General features: G+C 44.2%; 1 protein-coding gene and 1 long non-coding RNA gene across 4 annotated transcripts in view; both read left to right on the top strand.

Moving 5' to 3' along the window:
- Positions 1-18,742, top strand: part of ADAMTS12 (ADAM metallopeptidase with thrombospondin type 1 motif 12) — a 374,077-nt gene extending 355,335 nt beyond the window's left edge. For all 3 annotated transcript variants that reach the window (XM_019013727.4, XM_055367552.2, XM_063700811.1), the window contains 2 exons: positions 7,277-7,436; positions 14,907-18,742. In XM_019013727.4, coding sequence (XP_018869272.4) covers positions 7,277-7,436; positions 14,907-15,085 — 339 coding nt within the window. In that variant the 3' untranslated portion in view covers positions 15,086-18,742. The remainder of the gene's footprint in view (positions 1-7,276; positions 7,437-14,906) is intronic.
- Positions 18,743-19,786: 1,044 nt separating this feature from the next.
- On the top strand, positions 19,787-26,271 carry LOC134757539 (uncharacterized). The gene is made up of 3 exons (XR_010131677.1): positions 19,787-19,850; positions 24,958-25,244; positions 26,190-26,271. It is a non-coding gene; the product is annotated as an uncharacterized lncRNA (long non-coding RNA).
- Positions 26,272-27,878: the final 1,607 nt, after the last annotated feature.

The raw sequence follows: 27,878 nt of genomic DNA, 5'->3' as shown, positions 1-27,878 counted from the left end.
TATATTTAGGATAGTTAGCTCTTCTTGTTGAATTGGTCCCTTTACCATTATGTAATGGCTTTCTTTGTCTCTTTTGATCTTTGTTGGTTTAAAGTCTGTTTTATCAGAGACTAGGATTGCAACCCCTGCTTTTTTTTTTGCTTTCTATTTGCTTGGTAGATCTTCCTCCATCCCTTTTTTTTGAGCCTATGCATTTCTCTGCATGTGAGATGGGTCTCCTGAATATACACACCGATGGGTCTTGACTCTTTATCCAATTTGCCAGTCTGTGTCTTTTAATTGGGGCATTTAGTCCATTTACATTTAAGGTTAATATTGTTATGTGTGAATTTGATCCTGTCATTATGATGCTAGCTGGTTATTTTGCCCGTTAATTGATGCAGTTTCTTCCTGGCATTGATGGTCTTTACAATTTGGCATGTTTTTGCAGTGACTGGTACCGGTTGTTCCTTTCCATGTTTAGTGCTTCCTTCAGGAGCTCTTTTAGGGCGGGCCTGGTGGTGACAAAATCTCTCAGCATTTGCTTGTCTGTAAATGATTTTATTTCTCCTTCACTTATGAAGCTTAGTTTGGTTGTATATGAAATTCTGGATTGAAAATTCTTTTCTTCAAGAATGTTGAATATTGGCCCCCACTCTCTTCTCTCTTGTAGGGTTTCTGCAGAGAGATCCACTGTTAGTCTGATGGGCTTCCCTTTGTGGGTAACCTGACCTTTCTCTCTGGCTCCCCTTAACATTTTTTCCTTCATTTCAGCCTTGGTGAATCCAACAATTATGTGTCTTAGGGTTGCTCTTCTCGAGGAGTATCTTTGTTGTGCTCTCTGTGTTTCCTGAATTTGAATGTTGGCCTGCCTTGCTAGGTTGGGGAAGTTTTCCTGGATAATATCTTGAAGAGTGTTTTCCAACTTGGTTCCATTTTTCTCCTCACTTTCAGGTACACTAATCAAATGTAGATTTGGTCTTTTCACATAGTCCCATATTTCTTGGAGGCTTCATTTGTTTCTTTTTACTCTTTATCTCTAAACTTGTCTTCTCACTTTATTTCATTAATTTAATCTTCAGTCACTGACACTTTTTCTTCCACTTGATTGAATCTGCTATTGAAGCTTGTGCATGCGTCACGAAGTTCTGATGCCATGGTTTTCAGCTCCATCAGGTCATTTAAGGTCTTCTCTACACTGTTTATTCTAGTTAGCCATTCATCTAACCTTTTGTCCAAGATTTTTAGCTTCCTTGTGATGGGTTAGAACATGCTCCTTTAGCTCAGAGAAGTTGTTATTACTGACCTTCCGAAGCCTACTTCTGTCAGCTCGTCAAAGTCATTCTCCATCCAGCTTTGTTCCATTGCTGGTGAGGAGCTACGATCCTTTGAAGGAGAAGAGGAACTCCAGTTTTTAGAATTTTCACCTTTTCTTCTCTGGTTTCTCCCCATCTTTGCGGTTTTACCTATTTTGGTCTCTGATGTTGGTGACCTACAGATGGGGTTTTTGGTGTAGATGTCCTTTTTGTTGATGTTGATGCTATTCCTTTCTGTTTGTTAGTTTTCCTTCTAACAGTCAGATCCCTCAGCTGCAGGGCTGTTGGAGTTTGCTGGAGGTCCACTCCAGACCCTGTTTGCCTGGGTATCACCAGCAGAGGCTGCAGAGCAGCAAATATTGCAGAAGAGCAAATATTGCTGCCTGATCCTTCCCCTGGAAGCTTCGTCCCAGAGGGTCAGCTGCCTATATGATGTGTCTGTTGGCCCCTGCTGGGAGGTGTCTTCCAGTTAGGCTACACAAGGGTCAGGGACCCACTTGAGGAGGCAGTCTGTCCATTCTCAGAGCTCAAACACCATGCTGGGAGAACCACTGCTCTCTTCAGAGCTGTCAGACAGGGACGTTTAAGTCTGCCAAAGTTGTCTGCTGCCTTTTGTTCAGCTATGCCCTGCCCACAGAGGTGGAGTCTACAGAGGCAGTAGGCCTTGCTGAGCTGTGGTGGGCTCCACCCAGTTCGAGCTTCCTGGCCACTTTGTTTACCTACTCAAGCCTCAGCAATGGTGGACACCCCTCCCCCAGCTAGGTTGTCACCTCACCATTTGATCTCAGACTGCTGCGCTAGCAATGAGCAAGGCTCCGTGGGTATGGGACCTGCCGAACCAGGCACAGGAGAGAATCTCCTTGGGAAAAGTGCAGTATTTGAGTGGGAGTATCCCATTTTTCCAGGTACAGTCTGTCACGGCTTCCCTTGGCTAGGAAAGGGCAATCCCCCAACCCCTTGCACTTCCCAGGTGAAGCGACGCCCCACCCTGCTTCGGCTCGCCCTCCATGGTGCAGGGACAGCTGCACCCACTGTCCAACCAGTCCCAGTGAGATGAACCAGGTACCTCAGTTGGAAATGCAGAAATTATTCATCTTGTGTCGATCTCGCTGGGAGCTGCAGACCAGAGCTATTCCTATTCAGCCATCTTGGAACCTCAATCTACTTTAGCTTTTTAAAAAAATGGTTTCTTGCCACTATACTGAAGCAAAAAAATAAAAATAAAATAACATGCATTTTTTTATTACAAAAATAATCTATACTCATTGTAAATATTCAGTGCATTCATTGATTTACAGTATGTTTCTGGATACTTTGGTTTTCGTATTCTTCTGCCACTGAATACCTCTAAGTCTGCTAAAAGTTGACCCATGGCTGCTGTGGGTCTTGAGTTGAGAAGGGAAAATATTAAATACTTTCAAAAGAGAAAAGATCAAATATCAAAGTTATTCCAGAGGCACACAGCCTAAGAAACATCTGTTTTACACCCAGCACCTTGGATTCTCTGGCTTTTCCTAGAGCAAAGAGGAGTTGGCATCTGTCCTAAAGCTTTAGGCATAGTCAGACTTATTGAGTTTCAGGCCTCTTGTCAGCCCACAGATCAGTTTGCCAGATGGCCAGCCTGTTTGATGGAACAAAATAATTAAACTGTAAATGAAGGAAAGAGGTATTATTCTCCCTACGTTTGCTTATTGCATAAATAACACTCTATCAGCAATATTGAAAATAAAGAAAATTGTGGCCAGGTGTGGTGGCTCACACCTGTAGTCCTAGCACTTTGGGAGGCTGAAGCAGGTGGATCACCTGAGGTCAGGAGTTCAAGACCAGCCTGGCCAACAGGGTGAAATCTCATCTCTACTAAAAATAAAAAAATTAGTCAGGCATGGTGGTACATGCCTGTAATCCCAGCTACTCGGGAGGCTGAGGCAGGAGGATCACTTGAACCCAAGAGGTGGAGGTTGCAGTGAGCCGAGATTGTACCACTGCACTCCAGCCTGGGTGACAGAGCAAGACTCCATCTCAGAAAAAGAAAATAAAGAAAATTCTCCCATGGACAGATTCTTCCATCATTCTGATTTGTCTTATCCTGGGTTTTCTATCAAATGGAGTCTCGAGAAAAAATTTAACACTTTATTAGGAAATTCAGTGCCAGGGAAGCAGGGGTGATAGAAAAGAGAAAGGAGGCAGAGAAGAAGGAGAGTCAAAAATGAAGTGGTGTGTTACTAGACTGATTATCTTACCTAACTGACCATCGCTTGGTGTCAGGAGCAACTGACTGCTGGCTCTCACAGGAAGGCTTCTAAAAACTGTGTGAACTACTGCATGTTGTGGCAGTTTATCCAGGAAGGGAGGGAAGAGTAGGAAAGAGTTATCCACTGACTCCTATCTCCCGTTGGTGGAGTCTCCCTTTAGAGGACTAATATCTCCATACTTCTGAATTGTCCAGATATGGGCACTGAGCAAGTCCCACTGTGTCTCATGTCTCATTGGCAACAAGAAAACCCAATCAGAAGCAAGGAGGCATGAGACATGGTGATATGGTTTGGCTCTGTGTCCCACCCAAATCTCATCTCGGATTGTAATTCTCACGTGTCAAGGGAGAGACCCAGTGGCAGGTGAGTGGATCATGGGGGGCAGTTTCCCCCATGCTGTTCTTGTGATAGTCAGTGATTTCTCACAAGATCTGATGGTTTTATAAGGTGCTCTTCCCATTTCACTCACCACTCTCCCTCACCTGCTGCCATGTAAGACGTGCCTCTTCCCTTCCACCATGATTGTAAGTTTCCTGAGGCCTCCCCAGCCCTGTGGAACTCTGAGTCAATTAAACCTCTTTTCTTAATAAATTACCCAGTCTCAGGTATGTCTTTATAGCAGTGTGAAACCAGGCTAATACACATGGCATGAGGTGAAGGCCACTGGGTTGTGCTTTCAGAAAGTTGGTTGCCACCTCAGCTGGGACAGATCCTAGGGCCACGAGCTGGGAGACAGGAGAGCCAAGATGGTCTGATACACTAACAACACAACTACTAATATTTGTATAAAGTAACTTGTTCCCGTGCATGTGTGTTTTGATGGTTATAATTATAACACACATGGGAATGCAGTATTTTGCCCAACATAATGCCCCCAGCTATTTGTAGGTTGCTATACTGTTTGTAATTCTCATTGTTCATAGCTGCATAGTTGCACCGGCACAGCCATTGATCCACTCTAATGCTGTGTCAAATTGGCAGTCTACTGGCAGTCAGACATGTGAGGCACAATAAGCTGGACTCAACACCGAATTCACTTAGCTGTGCAGAAGGATACAAGCAGGAATTATATTAGGCACAACAGCCTCATCTCTGCAGGAGGTTGCTACCAAAGGATACAATTCCAGCAACTATCCAAGAGTACAACTTCATTTGCTTCCTTGTCTGTCAAGTGTGGTATGTATGGGTAGCAAGAAATCAGAGCCAAGATGCACACAGGTCACTTTGACACAAGCCTCAGCCTCAGTTTCTTGCCAATATTTTAAACTGTTTTGGTCTCACATGCCCAAGGCCACATGCCAACTCACAGGCCTCCAGTAGGGAGCAGTCCTACAGTCAGGAATTTCCTAGTGAACAAGACAGTCATCATCTTTTGCATTTACCTTAACTCTCTAGTTTCCAAGGAAACCATACTTCAAGGTCATTTTTTCTCTCCAAGTACTCTGAACCAGGACTAATGTTAACCTCTTCTTTACAGTAATATTCCATCAAGTTGATTGATCATATTTACTTAACAGTTGCCCCTTTGCTAGAATGTTTATCTGTTGGCACCCAATAAATAGTTACCAAACTAATACTCACTCCTCTGAGCAAGATTTGTGTGCCTAGTCTAGCCATGAGCTTCACAAAATTCATTATTAACGTTATGGCAGATTGGATCAAGGCAGCAGTGGCCTTCTCCAGCCACATAGGCCTGAGCAAAGGCCATGCTTACTCCTGGCAGGCCTTGCCCCAGCTGCCTGGATATATTTCAGGACTAGGCTCTTTATAAATATCTCAGAGCTCTGTATAACAAAATAAGTACCTCTAATCAAAGCAAACATGACCTCGAAAAGAGAAAATGTGATACAATGTGAAGTCATAAAAATGCTGTAAGAATTGGGCCCATTCAGGGAAACAATCTCATAGAAGATTCAAAATTGTAAAAGAACATTTTTAAGTCTCCCCTTTAACTCCCTGAAGGAGTTCCAGGTGAGTCTATCGGGGGTGGACTTGGGTTGAAGTTCCTTAGAAGAGCTGTGTGTCAGGAATTAACCAATTGTGCATAGCAAAGAATGGAGGGATAATGAGAGAGTGATTAACACCTACCAGGCCAGCCTTTGGAATCACTCATAACCTCTATGATCTATTATTAAGTGAAACTACACAAGCTATGGATTGAACATATACATTTGCCTTTGTTCTCAAAACTCCACTAAATAGGCAGAAGGGATAAAACACTAAAAATGACACGAACCCACAAAGACAAAGATGGGGGCAGGAGATAAGAGCAGAGAGATGGGTTCATACAATTTTGGAACCTGTAAAATTACACTGATCTATCTTTAGCTCCCCCTTGCCAAATATAAAAAATAAAATTGGAATCTGGAAACAAATGGCTAAACTTCCAGTTGACTTAGCGAGTGTGCCAGAGGAAAAAGTCACCAGGTGTGGTGGCACATGCCTGTAGTCCCAGCTACTTGGGAGTCTGAGGTAGGAGAATCACTTGAACCCAGAGAGGGAGGTTGCAGTGAGCCGAGATTGTGCCGCTGCCTTCCAGCCTGGGTGATAGAGCCAGACCTTGTCTCAGAAAAAAATGGTTTAAATGGTATATTTTATGTTTTATATATTTTACCTCAAAAAATAATTTAAGAAAAGAGCATATGTGGTAAATTCAGGCACATTTTCTTACATCCTGAAGAATCTCATGTAAACTGCTTTCCCAGGCCAGCGAATCTCCCTCCTGCAGCCAGGTGGGCGATCATGACATTGCAGTGGAACCTTATCGTTAGAATGGCTTGAGAGGACCTGGTCCAGCTAGGCACAGAGCTGGGTCCGCTGTTGCTCTGCTTCTTCCCCGGCTTCCATGCTCAGCCCTGTCCCTACCCCCATTCCACATTCTCTCCATGCCACTGGGGTCTTTCCCTCCCACTTCTCTTTTTACCCAACGTTCATCTCTTCTGGTAGCTCCACCCCTCCTCACATCCAATCCCCAGCCCCAAATCAAAATTAGTTCAGGCCAAAGTACCACGACCCAGATATGAAATTGTATTCTGCTTTGCTTGCAATTCAACCTCCCTCCATATGTTTCACTCCATATACTCATGATGCAAAGATGAATGTTTGGGTTGGGAGTTTTAGCTAGAACCAAGGGTGTGAACCCCATGGGCAATGCCTCCCTCATTCCCGTTCCTCTCTAAGCACATGCTTCATTCCATTCACCTTTTCTGCATCTGGTTTTCACTCATTCTACTTGGCAGGAAATGTGGCCACCAACAACACCCAAGTTTTCAAATTTCAGCCTTAGATGGAATCTCTTGCTGGGTCTCAATTCAAATTCCCAAGGAAGTGACTGATTGGCCCAGCTTGATGCAGGGACCTTGCCTAGACCAGTCATGTGTGGCCAGGTGGCTGGGTCCAACGGCACCAACATAGGTTCCTGGAGCCCAGTGCTGTAGCCATGTGGCGAGAGGCATCAGGCCATTCTCAAACGTGTGAAAAAGGAGCACGTTCTGCAGAGAACCTAATAGTAATTTCAGTCAGATTCAACCCACACAACCTATAGTATAGAGTCTCTCTAAACTCACATCTCCAAATTATTAGTGCCTTTATTCTATGACTCCTTCAAAAAGGTTTCTGGTTATTGAGATGTTTCCATTCTTGACCACAGTGGGATTGGAGGTGTTCTACTGGTGTTTCCTTGGGAGTCGTGGGGAGGACTTCTGACTCTCTGTTCACCTTCTCTTTCAGTGTTCCACTTCCTGTGGAGGTGGCTTTCAGAAGAGGACTGTCCAGTGTGTGCCCTCAGAGGGCAATAAAACTGAAGACCAAGGCCAATGTCTATGTGATCACAAACCCAGACCTCCAGAATTCAAAAAATGCAACCAGCAGGCCTGCAAGAAAAGTGCCGGTGGGTGAATGGGTTTGCTCGGGGAGAAAGAGATCTTTGCACAAATGTCATCCTGCATGATACAACTTGTAGATAGCTTTACATTTCTTTTACTGAACAGAAAATCTTAATGTTAAAGAGGTCAACCAGTAACCCTGGGAACAAACTATCTGATCTGGTGAGGTTTGAATCCTAACTTCTTGAGAGAGTATCTCATCCATTTTTCTTTTATTATTATTATTATTTATTGAGTATCATAAAATACCATTTTCTCTCTGTAAGCCTGTTCACACTGATGTCATCCAACGTGGATGAGAATTACTTCTATGCTTTCAAAGATGTCTTGAGAAATATCCCAGCCTTTCTTAGGAACCCAGTCAAGTGTGAAATGGTCATCTCTATAAATCTGGTACCACTGCATTAGGCCAGGTCCCCCAGAAGCAGGCTCTGGGGTGAAAGTGTGTGTGCAAGGGATTCATTAAGTAAGTATTTCCAGGGAAGATCATTAAGGGAGTGGAGAAAGCTGGATGGAAAAGGGAGGAGACACAGCCAGGGTGCCTTCTCAGGAACCTGAGTCCTAGCTTCAGCCTGGTCCTCCAGGCAGCTCTAGAGCACAAGTTATACCCCCAAGTTGTCCACTCCTGAGCCAGTAAGTGGTACATTCACACTCCCACACTCTTCAGCCATTGGCCAAGGGCTACCCCAGGAGAAGTGAATTTACAGGAGGCTCTCTGCGTGAGAGACAAAGGAGCTCCTATAGGTTGGGTAGGTTCAGCTATGACCTATAATGTCCATTCCACTGATTGTTTGGGCTTCATTGACATGTAAAATTTCTAAATAAAATTAAAAACAGAGAAGTGAGTATATTCAGGAGCTCATTAAAAGAAAAATTTGATAGCCCTTTGTGCTGGGAGAAAGGAGAGAAAGGCTAATGCCCATAATTTTGACTTGGGCAGCTGAGTAGATGAAGCTACCATGCACTGAGAGAGGAAGCCCAACAGGAGCTTTGGGAAAGAGGGAAGGTAGTGAGTTCTGTTTGGGACATGTTTGTTAAGGAGTCTGTGAATTATTTAGTTAAGGGTGTCCTGTGATTGGTTTGCTCTACAGGTATGGAGGCCAGGAGAGAGATCTGGTCTGGAAATACTGATAAAAATGCACTGAGTGAGGAAATGCTTTAGGTATGATTATCACAGGAAGCTCTTACTGACTTGCACTTAAGGGTGGCTTTCATTGGCCTTACTTGAAATTCCAGAAGAAACCACCTAGAGCTCATTTTCAGAGGTGTTATTCATGTCTTCCAGACTCTTGCTTCTCAAAACATGGTCCCTGGACAAGCTGAATTGGCATCTCCTGGGAGTTTGAGGCTCTCAGGCCTCACTCTAGACCTACTGAATTAGAATCTTCGTTTAACAAGATCCCTGGTGATTCATATGCACCTCAAAGATTGAGAAGCACCTCGTTCTAGACCAAGGGACCAATTTGAGACTCTTTTCCTTTCATTTCATTTCATCACCTTCTATGGTACCATACTTTAAATAGTTGAGGCTATAGAATCCCTTCTATGTTGTGTTATTTTTTATATAACTGAAGCAGCAACTTACTCTTGGTTGATCATGCTTAGTGTTAGGGCTTGTTATTTTGAATTATATGTAGGTTGTCTTCAACTGTCCTATTGCTGGACAATAAAATCTTCAATAATCAAAACAGGGTTAAATGCATAGATGGTAGTTTTCATCTTGAAATCTCACACAGAATAAATGGTGACGAATAGTTGGCTGGCAATTGATGTGATTAACAATGAATTCCACTCACTGACAATTATCAGGGCCACAAAAGTTAATTACTAGCTTCTTTTGAAGGCAGAGCCATGCCTACTCACATAGAAGGAAAATGAAAGAAGAGTTGTAAGAAATTCCTTGATTTAAGAAACCAGCCACCCACCCTGACCACTATAATTCTCTAAAATTCTTTGAAAATATTCATTCAATGCCCAGACTCTTGTCAATCAGCTTTCACAATAAACATAACATACTCCTAAGTATATTTTATAATATCAGGTATGAATTCATATAAGGTTTAGTTTCCTCCAGGTCATTTTACTTCTTTTAGAAACCATCTGAAGTTTTAATGACTTAAAATCTAAATTGGAACTATTATTTCCACATTAGTGCCTACAAAACCCTTTCCACATATCTACATGGAAAAAAAATCAACAAAATTCATTTACCAAGTATCAGCTTTATTCTCAGCATTACATTCATATTGATTAAAAAACAAAAGCAAAACCCTTAAGCCTACCATTCCTGGGGTTGTTTTGTTGTTGCTGCTGCTATTGTTTTTAACTTGAGGAAGGGTAGAAAAGGCCAAAAAAAAAAAAAAAAAGATAGAAACAGTACTTAGATCCAATGTTGATACAGATGAACATTTAAGTCGGTAAATTTTCTAGTAAAGAATATTCTGCCAGATGAATAGGATCTCATTCATTCACTTATTCAACAAAATATTATTGATCACAAGATGTCTCAGAGAAGTGCTAAGAGCTGAGGAGAAAGACATGAGTAAAATACAGTTCTTGGCCTCAAGAAGCCCAAAGTCATGGAAGCTGTATTTGTCAACAACATTGAAATTGTTTTTCAAGCTTCTTTGGTGAACAAAATATTATCGCCTGATAACACAGCTGACAACAAAGATACAGGCATATAACTGTCCCTTTAAATTTCCAAATGTGGTTTCTGTTGAACCAGCAGAGGCAAATTGGGATCTCCCCTCCAAGTTGCCCATAATTATAAGCATTGTATGTACTTTGGAAGTGGAATCCAATTGACTAATGAACACAACAAGCCTTCATTGTTTCACAGCAATAGGGAGAACTGATGTAATTGAGCCCTGTCATCATGTTGGGCTCACGGTCATCATCTAAATGAGTTGCTAAATATAGTTCTGGAACACAGACTGCCAATATAGGCCACTCTCATCCTCCACTCTTCCTTCCGGTCCCCCACTCTCAAAAAGTGGGGCCCCAGGACCTTGCCTGTATCCAGGCTCCAAGGACTATTGAAAAGCAAGGCTCTTGATCTCATGGTTTCCAAGAACATGTGAGGATTCCAGGCTTGGTTGAGTCTCTTTCAGTCATTTAGGTGTTGACCTAACCTGACAAGTGGGCCTCCTGTGTTGAGAAAAAGAAGATGTTCTGGGCAGAGAAGACCTATTCATGTGATCTTCTCCTGCCCCATCACCAGTACAAGAGATTCATTCTCTCAGAGACAAAGCTTGGGAGCTATTGAGACAACATTCAATTTCCAGTGGCACCATCTGTGTACCAGCTGTGTGATGTTGGGTCAATTGCTAAGCTTCTCTGGAACCCTCAGTTATTAAAAGAATAGATGCACCCACATCTATTGATTTCTGCAACAATCAAATAGTATAGTATATATCAAACATTGCCTAGTGTGTGGTAAATGCTTAATAATTTGTATCTGTGTCTTTTCTGCTTTCATGGAGGAAGGGGTGTATTAGCTTCCTGGGCTACAAGCACACATATTCATGCTGCCATAACAAATTATAATAAACTAGGTGACTAAAGACAACAGAAAACTATTCTCACAGTTCTGGAGGCTAGAAGTCCAAAATCAAGGTATTAGTAGGGCTACAGTCATTCTCCCAGCTGCTGGCGGTTGCCGGCCATCACTGGCATTCCTTGGCTTACAGAAACTGAATTCCAGTCTCTGCCTCCATTACCACATGGCTGTCTTTCCTCTCTGTGTCTGTGTCTCAGCACGGCTTTTCCTCCTCTGTATGTGTGTCTCTCTCTGTGTCTCTTCTCCTCTTTTTATAAGGACACCACTCAGGTTGGATGAAGGGCCCACCCTAGTTCAGAGTGACCTCATCTTAACTGACATCATTATTCTATCTGCCAAGATCTTATTTCCAAATCAGATCACATTCACAGATACAAAGGGTGAGGACTTCCACTCTGGGGTACATTTCAAAGGATACAGTTCAACCCACAACCTTTGGGGGGCCTCCTAGAGGTCCTTTTTATAATGGCAGATACCTTTGGCCCTTAGCAGAAGAGGCTCATGCTCAATTTACAGAGCAGGTCAAGAGAGAGTATGGTGCCGTGCCCGAGTGTGTAATACAATAATGCCTGTTTGGAGATGGAGACAGAGGGGACTCATGTGGGTCAGCGCTGCCAGAAGCAGCTTTGTGGAACAGTGGCTGTCAGCTGAGCCTCCACCCTTCCTCTGTCTTTCTCCTCCTGGCCAGCAACCCTAGAGCACTCACAGACACAGCGACAAGATTGTGGGGCAAAGAGCCGCCCCACCTGTGCCCTCTCCAGCTTCCATCCAGAGACTTCAGGAGAGGCTGGCTAAGAAACTGGGGCGGCTTTGTGATGCTTGGACTACCCTGCCAGGGGGCTTCCCAGAGCCCGGGAAGGAAGCCTTGCCTTGTTCCGATCAGCAGTGCCCACAGTGCATGGCCCAGGTCCCGTGAACAACACCCACTGCTCTGCTGGGATGAGGGAGATGAAGAGCTCGAAGGGATATTCCACAAGAGACATGCTTGGTCAAAACATGTACTCTCTGAAGTTGAATTTTGAGGAGAAAATCTGAAACAAAAAGAAAAACAAGACCAGGCACAGTGGCTCACACCTGTAATCCTAGCACTTTGGGAGGCCGAGGCAGGCAGATCATTCGAGGTCATGAGTTCAAGACCAGCCTGACCAACATGGTGAAACCCAGTCTCTACTAAATATACAAAAAAAAAAAAAATTAGCTGGGCGTGGTGGCACATGCCTGTAGTCCCAACTACTCAGGAGGCTGAGGCAGGAGAATTGCTTGAACCCGGGAGGCAGAGGTTGCAGTGAGCCGAGATTGTGCCACTGCACTCCAGCCTGGGAGACAGAGGGAACCGTCTCAAAATACAAAAACGTGTACTCTCTCTGAAACTCCCAAGGGTGTCAGGCAATTTCCTGTGGGGTTTTAAGAGAGACAGGGTTTTTATAAGAGGCCTAAAGAAGAGGCCTGAAGAAGGAAAGATGAAGACTCAGATTTTGGAATCTAGGAGCATTATATGTTACCAATTCCTAAGGGCACTTAAAACTTCAGCACCAAACGGGACTCTGGAAGCTAACAGAAGACATTCATTTCTTCACAAAAATAAGGCACAGTTAAGAGAACAAGGAGTTCTGAGGAGATAAAAAGAATTTTTTGCCTTTATGATCTAAAGGTGAAAAAAGCATAGAGATGCAAAGATACTGTCGCAAATTTGGGGTGGAGAGGCTATTATTTCCATTTCTACTTTTCCTGACTGTTCCCTTTACAAAGGACAGCGGCCTGTTTATGAAAGTGCTTTTCTTCAGAACTATGAAAATATTTTCTCTGTAAAGGAGAAAGAAAGATGAGAGCTCCAAGAAGTACCTAAGGCAAGCTTAAAACAACTTCACTTTCTAGAAAAAAAAAAAAAATCTCATTGAATTCTTTACAGACCTGGAACGTGTGGGCCAGTGCCATCTGAGAACCACCCATACAAATGTGTGGGGGTGGTCCCTGAGCAACCCACTCTCGTTCCCTGACTCATGTATGGGAAAAGCAAGGCCAAGAAAATTAAAGGACACACTTTCCCAGAGCTAGTTAGAGGAGAACAAGGGTTAGAACTCAGGTGACTAATTGTATACTTACTCTGGGAATTATTTGTACATGTCTTCTGCCTTCACCTCCGTGGTAAAGTTCTGCAGGGCGGGGATCACAGTTTATGTCTGTATCCTTCACTCACTCTGGAAGCATTGGTTATTATTTTTTTTTCTTCTTTTTTTGAGACGAAGTTTCACTCTTGTTGCCCAGGCTGGAGTGCAATGGCACGATCTCGGCTCACTGCAACCTCCACCTTCTGGTTTCAAGCGATTCTCCTGCCTCAGCCTCCTGAGTAGCTGGGATTACAGGCGCCCGCCACCACGCCCAGCTACTTTTTGTATTTTTAGTAGAGACGGGGTTTCACCATGTTGGCCAGGCTAGTCTCGAATTCCTGACCTCATGATCCGCCCACCTCAGCCTCCCAAAGTGCTGGGATTACAGGCATGAGCCACCATGCCCGGCCCGGAAGCATTGGTTATTTTGCTGACGGGTTGTTGGCTTGACACTCTGAATAGTATGATTGATTAGAGCATGAGCTCTAGAGTTAAGACTGCCTGTGTTCAGATCTGGCTATGCCATTTATCAGCTGGACAACCTTATACAAGTTCTTCACTACTTGAGGCCTTACTTTCGTCATTTGTGAAATGGAAAAAATACTTGTCTGCTAGTAGCACTGTAAAGATGAAATGTAGTGAAGCATGGAAGACACTGCATTCAACTATTTCCATAGCAATACTGCATAGCAAAGCACCCCGACACTCGGGTTTAAAACTACAGTCATGTATTTTTTTCTTTTTTAAAATTTCAATAGTTTTGGGGGTACCAAAGTAGTTGTGGGGGATAACCAAAACTCACATTCTTTAGTGGCGATTTCTGAGATTTTAGTGCACCCATCTCCCAAGCAGTGTATACCATACCCAATATGTAGTCTTTTATTCCTTACCACCCCCAAGTTTCCTCCCTGGGCCCCCTGTCTATTATATCATTCTTATGCCTCTGAGTCCTCATAGCTTAGCTCCCACTTATAAATGAGAACATATATTTGGTTTTCCATTCCTGAAGTTACTTCACTTAGAATAATGGCCTCCAGCTTCACCCAAGTTGCTGCAAAAGACATTATTTCATTCCTTTTTTTTTTTCTGGTTGAGTAATATTCCCTGGGGTATATATACCACATTTTCCTGTATCCACTCATTGGTTGACGGGCCCTTAGGTTGGTTCCATATCTTTGCAATTGTGAATTGTGCTGCTATAAACATGCATGTGTGTGTGTCTTTTTCATATAATGCACAGTCATGTATTTTTTGCTGAGCATCTATAGGTCAGCCAAGGTTCACATGATTGAGCTTGGCTTTGGTTGACCTTGGCTGCTAACTGTAGGTTGAGTCCAGGTCTGCCCCATGTGTCTCTTATCACCCTTGGTGGCTGCACCAGCCAGGTTCTTCTTATGGTGACAGCAGAAGCTCATCAGGGAAGGCTTGTCCTCCTGCACATTCCAAGTCACTGCAGAGATCATGTCTACTAGCATCCCATTGTCTAAAGCAAGTCACAAAGCTGAACCCAAAGGCAAGTAGTTGGGAAGTATTCTCCACCCACTAGGCAGCCATGGCAAGGTGGGAATGTTCTGTATAAAACAATTACATGGGAGTGAAGAATTGTGACTGATAATTCAGTTTAGCATAAACATTCTGCACAGTGTCTGATACATAATAAACATTCAGTAGATACCACCTATTATGAATTGTTATGGCTCCTTTCTTGGTAGACATATAAAGTCTTACCTGAATAGAAGTTGTGCTTGTATATCTACAAAGGATAATCTTTGGACTTTTTTCTTATTCTTTTTCTCCCTTCACAGATTTACTTTGCACTAAGGACAAACTGTCAGCCAGTTTCTGCCAGACACTGAAAGCCATGAAGAAATGTTCTGTGCCCACCGTGAGGGCTGAGTGCTGCTTCTCGTGTCCCCAGACACACATCACACACACCCAAAGGCAAAGAAGGCAACGGTTGCTCCAAAAGCCAAAAGAGCTCTAAGCCCAAAAGGAAGCCAGCTTCCACCAGACTGCAGCAGCCTGCTGACCGTGACATGCTTTAGCCCTGGGAGCTGCTTCGCTGAGGTTTTGCTTCATATATTTCAGATTCAGCTTTGGGTCATAATGAAACAAAATCCATTGTGTTCCTCTAGCCACCGAATGTCCCTCACAGGAGGCCTAGGCTGCCGTACTTGCTGCTCCCTGATAGGAAGGTGAAATAGCTAGGAGAATCAGGCAGCACCTGGTATCGGCTCCTGGGAAAGGTGCCAGGTTAGACAGATTTGTGAAATACTGTATTTTTGTTCTCCCTTAAAGATAAAAACAAAGAGACCAGCTTTTTCCCTGACTACCTCAAGAGTATCAGGCAACACTTACCCAGGGGACAAATAATCTTCTTAATTTATCTTGATGAATACCTTTCTTTTTTTTTCTTGCCTCCCTGCCTGGGGCAGCTGCTATTTAAAATGTCACAGCATCGCTTTAGAAACATTCCTTTAATTCATCCAGGCAGAGGACTGCTTTCTTCACCCCATGTTCAACTAGGGCAGGAAGAGAAAGTGCTGGTTACATCCCTCAGTCTCTTCCTCCATCCTTGTAGGGCTCCATATCTGGGCTGCTTAGAGTCTCCTGCCAACCTTGGGACACTAGACTAAGAGGAAACAGGCATAAGAAACACAGCCTAAGGGGTTTAGGTCACTTACACAGAAAACACTTCTGGTTTGAAGAGCATTTCTATGAAAACTCGTAAAAAGCAAATGAGCAGAAATCAATTTCTTACTGTTACAGAAAAGGAACTGTGGGCCTTTATTCTTCCCACTCTCCTGGCAAATACACACTCCTTCGCAGAAGGGAAAATGAGTCTTCCTGGCTGACTTCCTCCCATCCTCCAGTCCCTACAGGAGGCCTGAGCTCAGGTCCCACCATCATCTTGCTGCAGGGGTTGTACATGCAAAGACCACTGTGACCAGCTCTAGGGCTGCCACCTGTCCTCACCTCTCCTCAGGTTGGAAAATGGAGGTTCCATATTAAAATATTTCAAAGAACCAGGTAAATTGTACTAAGTACAAGAACATAGTGCAAACTTCTAATCTAGAGAAAAAACATTTCTAAAAAGTAAGGTAAAGGGGATCTACTCCTCAGTGTACCCAATATGTAGTTAGTCTTAAAGATCTTTTACTTTGGGGAGAACAGGTGAATCAGGGAGTCCAAAGAAACTGAAATGAAAGTTAGAATGCTTGTTCTGGATGTTCCTACCTCTCACCAGAAGTCAAAGTAGGCTTGGTCTCAAATTCAGAGCAAATTTCTAGACAAAGTGATTTCTAAGGGAAGGTACTTACATGAACTGAACCCAGAGAAAGAGGGTAAGTGGGTGGGTGGAGGGGCATAAGCTTCAAATGAAAGAAGATATCAGAACCAATTCTTGGCAGGGAGAAAGGCAAGGATGTGGCCTTCATGTGATGGGCAGCATATTTTCTGACTCATGCACAGATACACTTAATACTCCTCATGGAACACAATATCCCATGTCTCCCTTTACCTATCCGTTCAGCAGAATGGTGCTATTAAAAAACGGTGCTAATATCTAGACGGTGGCAGAATTAATGTAAACATAGCTAGGCATACAAATGGGTAAGTGTATGTGAAACTCTCCATATACATCTTCTGTTAAACATGTAACGGTGTTGCTGACCAATGCCAGTTTTATTGCTTGGGTAGCTTGAATTTAAGATTTAATATTATGTGCTTTTTATTTTTTTCCAAGCCATTAACGTATATTACTCTCATGAATTCCTGTGAAAAATAAAACAGTGGGATTGGGATGAAATTCAAGATAGACCAGAAACAGGAGGAAAGTACAAATGTTTACCTAAAGCCAGAGAATTTATTTCTAGATGATAATTACATTATTGTATTCTCTGCCTTTAAACATAAACATTGCTGGCTGATAGCAATCTCTGGTGAAAAATGGTTTTCGAGGAGAGGAGACACTTAAATTGTTAGTGACATGAGTGGAGGAGAATCTGATATTTACTAATGAGGCAGTTTGCAAAGACTGTCCCTGAAGTGTAGTGTAGGCTTTCAGGGGGATTCACTTAGTAAGCTAGATTGATTTAACCTGGTACTGTACTAGCATAGGGTCAAATACCTGTCATCAGAGACCTGGGTATGACCAGGCTTACAAAACTCAGGAACAAACTCAGATTCCTACTGACCTCAACCAACTAAACTAGGCCAAATTTCTCCGTGTACAAAATGGACCACGTTATTTACAACCCACGTGGTGGAGAAGATGGTAGACATGTGGAGAGAGTTTGGCCAGGTGCTCCGTTCTAGGTCTTTTTCTAGTTTCTCAAAGGCAGGACATTGGCTCCTAATTATTTGCCATGGATATTTGCTTCCTGTTCTGGAGCTATGTTGTAAGACAGCTGTGTGATGTCCATCATTCTTGACTCCAGAATGAAGACAGGGCTTGCTGTTTTCTGTCCTGTTGGTATCATCTGTTGCCTTGGCGATCACTCAGTGATGAGCCGTCAGTATTTTGACATGTCCCAGTGCTTGTTGTACAAGAGGGGACTCAGATCAACAGGAAGACTCTGAAGACAGGAACCTGCATGGTATCTTACATCTTTGATACTTGGGTGCTGATATGAAGCAGAGTTGTTGGTTTACTTTATCTAGGCCCTTCTTTCTTCTCACCTGGATCAAGCAACTGAGAAGTGTATCAGGAGACACTGGATACATATCTCTATGAAATAGAGAGGGCCATCGCAGGGCCTGGTACTTAACTACATTAACGTTCTAAAACCCAGTTTGGTTTACATTGTCTTTCACAGTAGTATATTTAGCTCTTCTCTGGAAAGTTGTGGGTTAATATAATTCTTAAACATGAAAATGTAATCAAACACACCACGAGAGAACAATATTCCAGGAGACTTAATAGTGATTACTTTCTTCAATCAGGAAATCGTTTCAGTACCTCCTTTGTAGGAATGCTTTGTTTTGTGATGGGTTTTCTTAAAGAAGAGCACACCTCCGTCCAATCTCCTGAGACAGCCATGTCTCCGCTGACATCCCACTGTGATGCTTTCAGATAGTCAGTGAATGTTTCTGATAACCTTCATCCAGTATCTGAAACACAATGTGAGGAATTATATTGTTTTAGATAATAACATCCCATTTAGTTGACTAAAATCTTCCAAACTCTGAAAGCTGCACACTGCTACTCCAGAGAGTGCAGGTCTTAGCTCTTCTCCTTTCTGACTTCAAGATGAATCTCTGGGACGATGTATCTGGTGCTTGGTCCACAGTGATTCACTTTTGAAGGAGAGGCCACATGACATGAACTGCCTGGTGTTACAACCTAGCTAACATATTTGATGCTACTCCTGTTGTCTGTACTGCTTATTCAAGTAGTATTCTAAGTTATGTTACTAAAAAACATGGTGGGTAAAGCACAATCCTGCCCATCATTGTCCTCCAAAATAATTGTATGACATACACGGCCCAGCCCATTGCCCTCCCTGCATCTCTGTGCTGCTTTGCCATTTCCCCTTCTACCCAGCCTCCTCAAGGGGTACCTTGGTGGATATTTCAGTACTTAAAACCAGACTGTAATCATAACCTCCCTCTGTGTGGCATCAATAAATAGCCAAACTCACTGATGTTTCTGTGTGATTCTTTTACCCCTGCTGTGAGACTCGCACTACCCACCAGTGTTACTATGGATTTTAGCAACCTGGGAAAGAATGTTGTCGATTTCTTCCTCCCACACTCATTCCAGATTCCCTCCTACCCTACCCCTAGACCAGTACATCATCAGATGAGTCACATCCCAGGTGAGCTGGTCTCTTCTTATGAATGTGCAACAACTGCCACACTCCACCATATGATAATCTGAAGTGATGCCTAAAATTCCCCAAAACACTGAATTCAACATATTCATGCTGCTCACAGCAGAACCTACTCCTTCATCTATCCAAAGTGTAGGCTTAATGCTTAAGAGAAAATGACCCATCTCTAGAGGAATTTGCTTTGGGAATTCAATCCTTATTCAAAGATGGGTGTGCAGCTCAGTAAATGCAACTAGCAAAAGCAGAATTTGTACATATAGTGATAGAGTCTACTCACATGGAATAAACAAAACCATAGAGGTAGGGAAGAGCCAGGCCTCTCCAGGTGATCCCTAGGAGGTTTGAGGGCATGAATAGGAATAGTAGGAAATGTAGTTTTGGTCAAGAAGGCATCACAGAGAGCCATGGATACCTCCCTGATTATAGCTTAAAAATTATTCTATCTGTGACTACGAGATCTTTCTAATACTGCAAAGCCCAGCTCAAATGCTACTTCCCCTGGGACACCTACCCTGACCCTGCCAGAAAGACAGGGTCCATTTTCCATTATACTCTGCTCCCACTATACTGGGTACATTTTCCACTAGAAAAGTAGCTCTTAATAGAGGGTGATTTTTATTCCGCAGGGGATCTTTGACAATGTCTGGAGACATTTTTGATTTTCACAACTCGGCAGTGGGGGAGGGAGGGAGTGCTACTGGCATCTAGTGAACAGAGGCCCAGAATGTTGCTGAACATTCTGTGGGACGACATTCCCTCAACAACAAAGAATTGTCTGGCTCATAATGTCAATAGTTCCAAAGTTGAAAACCCCTGCACTAAAACAATTATCACCTTGTAGTGAGTAGCAGGGGATCTTGGTTGAGTAAAACCAAGCTTTCACTAAAATTCAGACTTCTCGAAAGGACTGATGAGGTAGGTCAGAAAACCTCAAAAGGACTAAAAAATACATCAGGGTTCAAAGCACACCAGCTTGATTAAAGAATCTTGATGTTGAAGGGGATACAGGATAATGAGCACAGCTCAAAAGAGTCTTAAACCAGCTCCTAGGGACAAAGATGTTTCGATCCTAGAACTGAGGCAATAAATCAAAAGCAAGCAAAATGGAAAACTGGTGTGTTAGGAGTTTGGATTAATCATCCTCCTCTAATTGAGATTTCTAATCAAACTGAGATACACATAATCAGCCAGATCAAAATATCGGCTTCAGTAGTGGTGAAGCTGGCTTGCAGAGCATGTCTTGGGTGCAAATGGAAAAAGGGTTTTCCTACCCTTCACATCTGCATCCCCCCATGGCAAGTAGCTGGAGATCTGCAGGCCTCCCTCCAGTGGTTCTCTGAGCTCCAGGCTTCAAGCTCAAGAGAGATGGGGATGGAGTAGAAAGAAACAGAGAGAAATGGACCACTCAACCTATTAACCTCAGTTAATAGGAGTCTCATGGCCATCAAACTTTCACCAACAGAAGCACCCTCTCCTGCCCTGGGAGGAGCATGTAAAAGGGTTATCATAAAGACCCCAAAGGGATATCTCAATACTATCCACTCTGGAAGTGGAGGATTCATGCCCCTATGGGAAAGAGGTAAGATTAGCATGAAGGAAAAAGCTGATAGAGGAAACATTGATTAAAAACTACCACATGGGCTGAACACAGTGACTCATGCCTATAATCCCAGCACTTGAAGGCCGAGGTGGGAGGATCACTCCAGACCAGGAATTCAGGACCAGCCTTGGCAACATGGTGAGACTCCATCTCTGAAAAAAGAAAAAAAATTAATTAGCTGGGTGTGGTAGTGTCCACCAGGAATCCCAGCACTTCGGGAGGCCAAGGTGGGAGGATCACTTGAGGCCAGTTTGAAACCAGCATAGGTAACATAGTGAGACCTTGTCTCTACAAATATATATATATATATATATATATATATATATTTTTTTTTCTTTTTATTAGCTGGATGTGGTGTTGCATCCCTGTAGTCCTAGCTACTTGGGAGGCTGAGGCAGGAGGATTGCTTGAGCCTGAGTGTTAGAGGCTGTAGTAAACTATGATCAGGCTACTGCTCTCCAGCCTGGGCAACAGAGCAACACCCTGTCTCAAAAAAGAAAGAAGTATCAAATTTCAAGTTCTAAATAGAATAGATCCTCATTATTTGCAGTTCCATATTTACAAATGTACCTACTTGATAAAATTTGTTTGTGGCAACACTTTTGCAGACATGCACAGAGTACTGAAAAATTCCAGTCATCCTTATACATATGTTCCAACGATGAGATACTTTCCTTTTTTTCTTTTTCTTTTTTTTGTGCCAGTCTCGCTCTGTCACCCAGGCTGGTGTGCTGTGGCACAATCTCGGCTCACTGCAACCTGCACCTCCCGGGTTCAAGCAATTCTCCTGCCTCAGCCTCCTGAGTAACTGGGATTACAGGCACAAGCCACCATGCCCAGCTAATTTTTGTATTTTTAGTAGAGACGGGGTTCCACTGTGTTGGCCAGGCTGGTCTCGAACTCTTGACCTCAAGTGATCTGCCTGCCTTGGCCTCCCAAAGTGCTGAGATTATAGGCATGAGACACCATGGCCAGCCTTTTGCCTTCCTTTTCAAGGCCCGTTTACTGCCATGTCTTTCGCATGTTTGTTTTGGTGATTTTTCTATTTCAAATGGCCCTCAACTGCAGGGCTACAATGCTGTCTGGTGTTTTGAAGCACAAGAAGGCTGTGATGTGCACACTAAAATTTGAGAGCCATTGGGTTAGAGTCATTTCCACAGAATACAGCGTTATATAACCATGGGGTTTAGAGGTGAAGCAGTCATAATGTGTTATATTATTATTAGCCTGCAAGAAGTATGGTACCTGTCCAAAAAGACTGTACAAGGATGTTCATTACAGCTTTATTCAAAATCATCAAAAACTGGAAACATATCTGGCATCCATCAACAGACAAATGAATAAACAAACTGATATATTTATTCAGTGGAATATTACTCGGCAATAAAAAGGAATAAACTATTGATACAGCAATATGAAAAAATCTCAAAACTTTATGCTGAGTGCAAGAAGCTTTACCCAAAAGAGTACCTACTATATAATTCTTTTTTTTTTAATTGAAAAGAGGCAAAATCAGTCTACAGTGGAAAAAATTAAGAACAGTGGTTGCCTCTAGGGGTTGGGTGGGGGGTGAGGGCTGACTTGGAGGGGTATGTGGGACATTCTTAGGCTTCACCCCCAGAATTTCTGATTCAGAACCAAGAATCTGCATTTCTAATAAGTCCCAGGTGATATTGATGCACCTATTCTGAAGAATTACACTTTGAGAACCACGGCTCTAACCTAGCCTCTTCAATTGAAGAAGCAGATACCTCTGGTGCCCATGTCACATTCCTGAAGGCCCATTTAAGTTCTGTATGTGCTCAAAGTCCCCTTGCTTCAAGCACATGCCATGCATCTATCTGCCCTCTGTTCCAGAGCACCCTCACCTATGCACAGCTCTGAAGTGCAAAGGAGTTAAGACCACTGGGCCTCCCATCCTTCAGGTGCACCAATCTGGGAGGATTCTGCATGCTTTGTATGAGGTCCCAGCATTGTTGAGCCCCAGTTGCCCACAGCAGCAAGCTCTATAACACACCACCAGATTTGCCTTTCTCCTTCCCGTCTCACCCTTCCTATTCTCTTGCTTTTATTTCCTAAGATCACCTCCTAAATAAACTACTTGCATCCAAGTCCTTGTCTCAGGCTTTGCTTTGGGGAAGTAAGATAACTGGGTGGATGTTGGGAAATGAAAGGACACTGAATATGATGAGTACAAGGGAAGTGTATGGGTCTGTTCTCATGATGCTAATAAAGATATACCTGAGACTGAGTAATTATAAAGAAAAAGAGGTTTAATGGACTCACAGTTCTTCATGGCTGGGGAGGCCTCACAGTCATGGTGGAAAGCGAAGGAGGAGCAAAGGCACATCTTACATGGCAGCAGGCAAGAGAGCTTGTGCAGGGGAACTGCCCTTTATAAAACCATCAAGATTTCATGAGACTTATTCACTATCATAATAACAGCATGGGAAAAACCCACCTCCATGATTCAGTTACCTCCCACTGAGTCCCTCCCATGACACATGGGGATTATGGGAACTACAATTCAAGATGAGATTTGGGTGGGGACACAGCTAAACCATATCATATAATGTCAGCATCTGACATTATCGTAGAAGAGAAATATGGAGAACAATGGCCCTTATTGTGCTGCGTTGCTACCAAATCTGGCATTTCCCATTTGAACCTAGTGTGCCTACCTGATTCTCCCACGAAACAGAATCTACCCACTCTTTCAGTCTGGTCTTGATCAGGCCACAGCCCAGGGTGGTAGTGTGGTGTCACAGAAGTGAGTACAGATGGGTCAGTATCAAGCTCCATTCTTCTGTTTTTGGGAGGTGGGTAGTGGGGAGCAGGGTCTCGCTCTGTTGCCCAGGCTGAAGTGCAGTGGTGCGATCATAGTTCACTGCAGCCTTGAACGCTTGGTGAAGATCCATTCTTCTTACGGGTCACTCATGCCCATTTCTCAGGCCACTCACTGAGTTCTGACCTCTCACTCTCCCAGATTCTCTGCCTGACCTCTGAGTCCCTTTGGGAGTCTCTCAGTCCCATTTAATGCCTCACATTGCAGAATTGGATTCTGCTTTCTTGGGCTTACATTACTTTGCCTTACCCTTGTCATTGAAGAGAAAGATTGGTTAAAACAGCACTTCCCAAGCTCTTTACATATGGCACGCAGAAAGATGATCATATTTGCATAGCCCACTGCAGTAACTGTGAACCACTAGCAGCCAGATGTGACCAGGCCTGACCACCCTGAGCGCTGAGGAGTTCAGTATCTTGGGCACACCTGTAGCCTCCATCCTGTCGAGTTGTGTGGTTTTGACTCTGAATCCTTCCTGTCTTGAGTTGTCTTAATTTGATGCCTTATAGATCTGTATCTAAGGTATGTGGGGGTCTCTTTTGCCCTAACTCCCTCCTATATGCCAGGAAACCTTAAAATACACCCTTATCCCCAAATATTAATAAACACAGACTATCAATACTCACAGGAACAAGAACAATGGTGCTCTGGAATTCAGGGAATGAAGTATTGTCTACCCACAGTGTAAGAGTATTTGGGGACAGTGAGCCCAGCTTTGGGTGCCCTCAATTCTTTCACATCCCAAGAAGCTGGCCTGAAAGTTATCATCTCTGCTCCCCTCATTCTGTTCATGGTGCATCTCTGCAGTCTGATTTTAGGGAGTCTTCCAGGGAAAGGGAATTCTTCTCTCTCCTAACTATTCTGTCTCCTAGTTGCCTTCTTTTCTCAAACCTCTTCCAGTTTTGACTCATCCAGACCTGTGCATCCACGGCCAAGCTACTCAATTCCATATGGCCCCAGGTCATCATGATTGCCTTGGTCACAAGCTTGGGCCTGACTCTGCATCAGCTGTACCCTGGTGACTGTCTTCAGGAAGAGAGAAACTGCTCAACCCTAACAACATGGGAGAATCCACAGGAAAGGAAGACCCTTGTGAGGAGAAATTAGAATGGTAGACTGTGGTGGTGCTGATTAGCTAATAAGCAGGAACACATTTCCTCAACTCCATGGAAATAATTGCAAATGGGTTTCAATGGTGGGAGCCACAAGGGACCAGCTTGAAGCTGGGGCTGCACAAAATGGCAATTTGTGTTCTACTGATGGTCTTGCATCTGTTTTAGATCTCAGACAATAGATGAGCTAATGAATTGTGAGATTGAATTAGCTCTCCTTGGCTCTTACGGATTAGAAAAGGAATTAGTTATATATTGCTGGGCGGATCAATAGCCCTTTTATGGCCTTTTTGCTCAACCAAAGAGCAGAACATTAAGTAAACTCTCCTTTGTCTGGTGGTTGGGGACAGACACCTCACTGAAATGCATATCTGAATCTCAGAAAGGGAAGCACGCTGACAAATACACTAGGATCAGAAGATTCACGCTAACAAATACACTAACATTTCTTTTCTCCTTACTTAGGGAGACACAACTCAGGAAGCAAGAAGATTATTGTTAAACTAAATCATCAGATTACTGGAAGCAGGAAAATCAAAAGTGAAGGTGGTCAGCTGGGCATCTCCCTTGTAGGGATTTGGAACTGACTTTCCTGGTCTCAGGAAGCCCAGTTCACTCGTTCACTGAGACAGCCTTATTGTCGTAAAGAGCTTAATTAACACAAAGCCAGCCAAGTGGAAGGACTGGAGTTTCATTATCACTCAAATTAGCCTCTCGAAGAACTCAGAGACTAGGGTTTTATGGATAATTTGGTGAGCAGGGAGCTGGGGAATGGGTGCTGCTACTTGCTTGGGGATAAAATCTTGGGGGTGTGGAAAATGGTCCTCAGGAACTGAGTCAACCTCTGGGTGGGGGCCACAGGACTAGTTGAGTCATGAGTCCAGGGTCTGGGTGGGGTCAGTTGGCTGCCAGAATGAAAAAAATTCTGAAAAAAAATCTCGAAAGACCAATCTTAGGTTTTACAATAGTGATGTTATCTATAGGAGCAATTGAGGAAGTCACAAATCTTGTGACCTCTGGCCAGAGGTTCTGAGCAGTAGGGGATTATAGAAACTATGCCTGCATGTAAGCAGAATTGAGCCCCTCCCATAATCCTAATCTCATGGCCTTTCATTACTTTTACAAAGGCAGTTTTCGGTGGGAGCAAGGAAGGGATCAGTTTTAAGGAGGGACTGTTACCATCCTTGCTTCAAAGTTAAACTATAAACTAAATTCTTCCCATGGTTAGCTTGGCCTATGCCCAGGAATGAGCGCCAGCCTCTGAGGCTAGAAGCAAGATGAAATAAACCATGCTAGACTTATCTCAGTGTCATAATCTTTGCAAAGTTGGTTTCAATCATACCCCTAGAAATAGAATAAGTTGATATTTTGGTTTATATATTAGTTTCTTGTGAACTTGGTTAGTGTATGTTAATTCTCCTAAATCAGAGAAAATTTTCTAAAGCTGCCAAAACAAAGGTCAGACCTTGAACTATGGTTGATACATTCCCCATAAAATGCCACTTCTTGAGGCCCAGTGGGAGCAGCCATCTGACCACCTACTGTGACATTGCAATCTCCACTCTCCCTGGTCTCACTCAGCAAGTGAGTGGTAGGGATGTTCAGAGAATTCCAATGTCTAGCATAGCTCCCAGCATATAGTAAGAATTTCATAACTTGTGGAAATCATCTTTTTTCTTTTGTTCGCCCATTCATAGAAAAGATGTCTTGAAGGAGGAGGAAGCAGCAAACATAAAACAGCTGGAGTAGGGGAGAGAGGAAAAGGTAAGAACACACAGGTCATGCTCAGGGACAAGAGAGCAGACGATGAGGTGGAGAATGTGGTAGTGAGAGGTGACAGCGTGCTGGCAGTCCTCACAGCCCTCACTCGCTCTCGGCGCCTCCTCTGCCTGGGCTCCCACTTTGGCGGCACTTGAGGAGCCCTTCAGCCCACCGCTGCACTGTGGGAGCCCCTTTCTGGGCTGGCCAAGGCCAGAGCCGGCTCCCTCAGCTTGCAGGGAGGTGTGGAGGGAGAGGCGCGAGCGGGAACCGGGGCTGCGTGGGGCGCTCGCGGGCCAGCTGGAGTTCCGGGTGGGCGTGGGCTTGGCGGGCCCCACACTCGGAGCAGCGGGCCGGCCCTGCCGGCCCCAGGCAATGAGGGACTTAGCACCCGGGCCAGCGGCTGCGGAGGGTGTACTGGGTCCCCCAGCAGTGCCAGCCCACCGGCGCTGCACTCGATTTCTCGCCGGGCCTTAGCTGCCTTCCCGCGGGGCAGGCCTCAGGACTGCAGCCCGCCATGCCTGAGCCTTCCCCCGCCTCCGTGGGCTCCTATGCAGCCCGAGCCTCTCAACGAGCGCGGCCCCCTGCTCCACGGCGCCCAGTCCCATCGACCACCCAAGGGCTGAGGAGTGCGAGTGCATGGCACGGGACTAGCAGGCAGCTCCACCTGCAGCCCCCATGCGGAATCCACTGGATGAAGCCAGCTGGGCTCCTGGGTCTGGTGGGGCCTTGGAGAACCTTTATGTCTAGCTCAGGGATTGTAAATACACCAATCAGCACTCTGTATCTAGCTCAAGGTTTGTAAACACACCAATCAGCAACCTGTGTCTAGCTCAGGGATTGCGAGCGCACCAATCAACACTCTGTATCTAGCTGCTCTTGTGTGGCCTTGGAGAACCTTTGTGTCCATACTCTGTATCTAACTAATCTGATGGGGACATGGAGAACCTTTGTATCTAGCTCAGGGATTGTAAACGCACCAATCAGTGCCCTGTCAAAACAGACCACTCGGCTCTATCAATCAGCAGGACGTGGGTGGGGCCAGATAAGAGAATAAAAGCAGGCTTCCCGAGCCAGTAGCGGCAACCTGCTCGGGTTCTCTTCCACACTGTGGAAGCTTTGTTCTTTCGCTCTTTGCAATAAATCTTTCTACTGCTCACTCTTTGGGTCCACACTGCTTTTATGAGCTGTAACACTCACCGCGAAGGTCTGCAGCTTCACTCCCGAGCCATGGACACCACGAACCCACCAGAAGGAAGAAACTCTGAACACATCCGAACATCAGAAGCAACAAACTCCAGACGCACCACCTTAAGAGCTGTAACACTCACCTCAAGGGTCCGCGGCTTCATTCTTGAAGTCAGTGAGACCAAGAATCCACCAATTCCGGACACAGTAGGGTGTGTGTGTTGGGGTCACGAAGAGGAGTTGAGTAAATATCAGAGGCTGAAGTGCACAGATACAGTATCCTACCCTGTCCATGCACCGTGGCAGGGGACTGAGGGCACAGCTGGGGCCATCTCGGAAGGGACTGGGGTGGGTACTTCCTCCCTGTGCTTGCACTAACCTGAACCCTCCTCCCGTCACTGCTAATCCCAGCCTGTTTGCAGCTCAGGGAGTAAGGAAGC

This window comes from Gorilla gorilla, chromosome 19 (genome assembly GCF_029281585.2).
Source record: "Gorilla gorilla gorilla isolate KB3781 chromosome 19, NHGRI_mGorGor1-v2.1_pri, whole genome shotgun sequence".
NCBI classification, from domain to species: domain Eukaryota; kingdom Metazoa; phylum Chordata; class Mammalia; order Primates; family Hominidae; genus Gorilla; species Gorilla gorilla.
The sequence above is the reverse complement of the archived record's forward strand: the minus strand, read 5'-3'. Positions and strand labels throughout refer to the sequence as shown.